A 4,435-nucleotide genomic window follows, 5' to 3' on the forward strand; every position below is an offset into this window, starting at 1 on the left:
TGTGTGTCTGTCTGTGTGTGTGTGTGTGTGTGTGTGTGTGTGTGTGTGTGTGTGTGTGTGTGTGTGTGCACTGTGCAAGCATATACTCACAGATCCAGACCTTTCACTATCGTGGAATCTGGTTCAGCAAGGAGGAGACTGTCTATGTTGACATATAAAGTGTCCATCTTTAATTTGAAAAGTATTTTAATCAGTTTTAATCTGTAAATCTGAAATATTTCTCTCTTTTATTCTCTTTTCTCACTTTTCCTGGTTTTAGTGTTATTTTAGTGTTGTTTATATACTATTATATAACTCTTGTTTTTTTATTTTCCTGATTTATATTTATTTTAATTAGTTAAATTACTTTTCCTTTTTTAGTTTTAATTTTAGTTAATAATAACATCACTGCCTTGTTTCACTTTATCTCTCCTGCTCTGCAGTTGGTGAGGCAGCGGCGGGTAAGGCGTCCCGCAGCCTGGCACAGCACATCCCAGGACAGGGCAGAATGGAGGGCATGAAGGCAGCAGCAGGCGGGGTGGTGGGAGAACTGGCTCGAGCTCGCATTGCCCTGGACGAGAGAGGACAGAGGCTGGGGGAGCTGGAGGAAAGGACTGCCCTGATGATGACCAGTGCTGAAAGCTTCTCTAAACACGCTCACGAGGTATGTAGCAGAGTGAAAGAATGAGAAAACAGAAATATGAATACAAATAAATCATAACATGCTTATACAATTTTTTTTGTTTTCACTTTCGCCCTCCACAGCTGATGCTGAAATGCAAAGACAAGAAGTGGTATCAGTTTTAGAGGATCCTCGAGGCAGGGCACATTTCACGCTCGTGCCACAAGAGGGTGCTACTTTGGTACTTGGACTTTCACTCTTTTAAAGAGAGAGAGCGAACGAGACAAATGGACCAAGGGCTGTTCAGCTTCTCTTCCGCCTGTGTACAGGATTGTCTTACTCTGATTGGTTAAAAAGGCTAAGACCAGGTTACGATATAATGGACATGTACCATTAGCATTGAAGAGTAAGAGGGGTTCCATACCCATGTTGTAAATCAGACGACATCTTCATTCATGAACAGGGGTGGTTCGGGGTCTCCTCACAAGAAGCAAATTGGCTCACACCGTGTAGATACTCGGACAGTTACAAAATCAACAAGAGTGCATGAAACAAAATGGACGACCTATAAAAACGTAAAACTGCCATATTAAAAAGCAGCATGTTACTTTAAAACAAAATGGAAATAAAAGATTAACAAACTTTTATTTAATAACCTTAGCCAATAATAGAAACTGACAAAAAAAAATTATATTTTTTGAAATAGCAAACAAATATATATATATAAACTAAAAAAAATGTATACCTGCATTGCTATAAGGCCAAAATATTTTGTTTTTTGATGACGCCATACTGTTCCTTTCAGCAATGTATATTTTCAGAATATTTACCACTCTGTCTTGTCATATTTGACAGCAACTTATCCACCCTCGTACTGCAAATCAGGCCGACGGCGGCTCAGTTGGCCACTCCAACGACGTTCAGTCACAAACGCAAACTTTTTCCGTTTTCTTTGCTGCTAGCTCGCAAAAAGCACCACAAACAACTTTTTAATCTGTCTTCAAAAGGTACTTCACCCTCTCCTAGAGACGTATGACGTGACATGGTTTTAGAAGTGTGAGTAGTAAAATGTATTTGGCGCCACGTGACGAGTGTGTGTCTGTGAGGTCCTTTTCGAGCGTGTTTCTCATATGTAATAACTAACGTGCCATATTCTAGATGGGTGAAGTATCTTTAACTGTAAACTAGCGATGAATTAACTCATCTGTGGTTGATCTTCTGGGCTCTTACTTCAAGTCAGCCAAACTTGGATGGAAGGATTGGCTCTTCATGCATGTCTGTGGAAGTACAAATACAGTTTGATTTGTTTTCTAGTTCGTCATAATGTTCGTTTTATTTTAAATGGTCAATTTCAGCTGGCCTGTTATTTCGTTTCTAGTCTCTTCGGTTGCCTCAGGGCACGTGTAACAAAAATTGTGCGTTGTTTTGTACCTTTTGTACTCGTTGTTTAGGACAACGAGTGAGTGATCTTCGTTTTCTCTGCCGAAGTTCGAATGCATCATGGAAAGATTTTCCTCACATTCTAGTACAAGGGACAACTTTTGTTCATTTCTTCTTCTTTTTTTCCTTTAATATAATGTCAAAACGATGTTTCCTACCTACTGCTGTTAGTGTCAGAAGATTGTTCGCTTGTGTCTTCTGGTTGTCAATTGACTGTGGAAATGGTGTTTAGACCGATCAGTGGGCGCTACTGATGAATATTCATGTTTTTTTGAATATGTGTCTGGAAAGATCAAATCGAGTGAGCCGCTCTGCGTGAATTAGTGTTACGTGTAAGCTAAATCTTCCAGAATCGTATTTGAGACTCATGTTGTGTTTCTATGATTTGTCCTCTGATGACCTCTGACCTTCTAGTGCTTTACTGTAACAATCTCAGCATATCTTCCGTAGTCCATGCCTCTGCCCATTTGGCTTTGTATATACAAACTGCTACTCAGTAACGTAGATGTTGTGCATTAAAATACGAATTCAAGGCTCACGAGAATACACATCATCAACCATTAGTCAAACTTGGGCTCTTACGCAATATTACTTTTTTCCTTATGCTTTTATGTTGAAATAATAGCTCATGATTAAGGAAGGAAGACAATGCATGTGTGGAGATTTGGACTCAAGAAGACACTCAAGACTCTAAGATGCCAAAACCATGTAAAGATGCTCTCTGCTCCTGTACGTGGGTTTTAGTTCATGTTCACCATTACATTTGTTTCAACTGATGCTCCAATAATTCCTCTTCAGTGTCAAAATAAGTAAAAACTGACTCTCACAGACAGGGTGTTTTATTTGTATGTTCTCAGTTTTTATATGAAAATGTACAGTTCAACCTGGAGGAGAGCGACATGGTCATTGAACTAAATTATGTGATTTGGATATTCCTCTGTGAATGTCGTACCTGTTTAAAGATGGTACCGTGTCTGATATTCTGACTGAAGTTCTGTAGGTCTAACTAGTTTCCTCCACCCCAACACCTGGTCCTCTGATACCTTCAGAGAAGGCAGCAACGTCGGTCTTGTTTAAATGGATAATGCCACCTTTCGTTCTTATCGATATTCTAGTAGTGTTATAGAGGTTATTGAAAATAAAATGGAAAAATATGTTGATGCAAATCAAATTGAAATAAACATTTATTGATGTACACATCATAAGACTGGTTTGTCTCTGTAATATGATGGGCTAGTAAGATGTCAACCAAGATCAACCCTACAGTGCCATGTACGTAAAATAACTTAATGTGTATTCTTATATATGACCCTGGACCACAAAATGAGTCTTAAGTCGCTGGGGTATATTTCTAGCTATAGCCAAAAATACATTGTATGGGTCAAAATTATAGATTTTTCTTTTATGCCAAAAGTCATTAGGATATTAAGTAAAGATCATGTTCCATGAAGATATTTAGTAAATTTTCTACTGTAAATATATTAAAACTTAATTTTTGATTAGTGATATGCATTGCTAAGAACTTCGTTTGGACAACTTTAAAGGCGATTTTCTCAATATTTAGATTTTTTTGCACCCTCAGATTCCAGATTTTAAAATAGTTGTATCTCGGCCAAATATTGTCCTATCCTAACAAACCATACATCAATTGAAAGCTTATTTATGATGATGTACAAGCTTTCAGATGATGTATAAATCAGATGATGTAAAAAATTGACCCTTATGACTGGTTTTGTGGTCCAGGGTCACATATGGATCAAAGAAGACTGCTTAGTTTCATATGCAAAGATACATATGAATATACTGGCCTGTAAATGGCATCAGATGTGTTTTTCCTATCTCTTAACATTTATACCTCATGCCATGGGGTATCTATCTATCTATCTATCTATCTATCTGTTTGTCTGTCTGTCTGATGTTATTAGAATCTCTTAAAGGGGTCATATGATGCGATTTCAATTTTTCCTTTCTCTTTGGAGTGTTGCAAGCTCTTGGTGCATAAAGAAGATCTGTAAAGTTGCAAAGACTAAAGTCTCAAATCCAAAGAGATATTCTTTATAAAAGTTAAGAGTCAGCCACACCTACCTAAAATGGCTCGTTCTAACACGCCCCCACATACAAAATAATGTTATTTTTAGCAACATCATATGACCCCTTTAAGTAAAATGATTTCTTAATGAGCTGCAATACCCTGTTCTTATTTTGTACGAGTTATAAGCTCATTGTGATTAACGGATCCCCTATGTACAATGAATGCACTGAAGCAGCGCCGACTACAAGCAGCATTAGCACGCGTCTTTCCTCTTCCTATTAGAGAGCCAATCAGCTTCCAGTACGTTGCGTCATTGACGCACACAGACCAATCACATGAGCGCCTTGGGTCTGTGACAGAGA

The 4,435-nt window shown here is 38.1% G+C and overlaps 1 protein-coding gene across 5 annotated transcripts in view; it reads left to right on the forward strand.

The window, feature by feature from the left end:
• Positions 1–1,256, forward strand: part of LOC107663865 (syntaxin-binding protein 5-like) — a 138,995-nt gene extending 137,739 nt beyond the window's left edge. For all 5 annotated transcript variants that reach the window (XM_016454232.1, XM_016454234.1, XM_016454235.1 and 2 more), the window contains 2 exons: positions 423–643; positions 745–1,256. In XM_016454232.1, coding sequence (XP_016309718.1) covers positions 423–643; positions 745–786 — 263 coding nt within the window. In that variant the 3' untranslated portion in view covers positions 787–1,256. The remainder of the gene's footprint in view (positions 1–422; positions 644–744) is intronic.
• Positions 1,257–4,435: the final 3,179 nt, after the last annotated feature.

The sequence above is a fragment of the Sinocyclocheilus anshuiensis genome, unplaced genomic scaffold (assembly GCF_001515605.1).
Source record: "Sinocyclocheilus anshuiensis isolate Anshui unplaced genomic scaffold, SAMN03320099.WGS_v1.1 scaffold976, whole genome shotgun sequence".
In the NCBI taxonomy this organism is placed as follows: Eukaryota; Metazoa; Chordata; class Actinopteri; order Cypriniformes; family Cyprinidae; genus Sinocyclocheilus; species Sinocyclocheilus anshuiensis.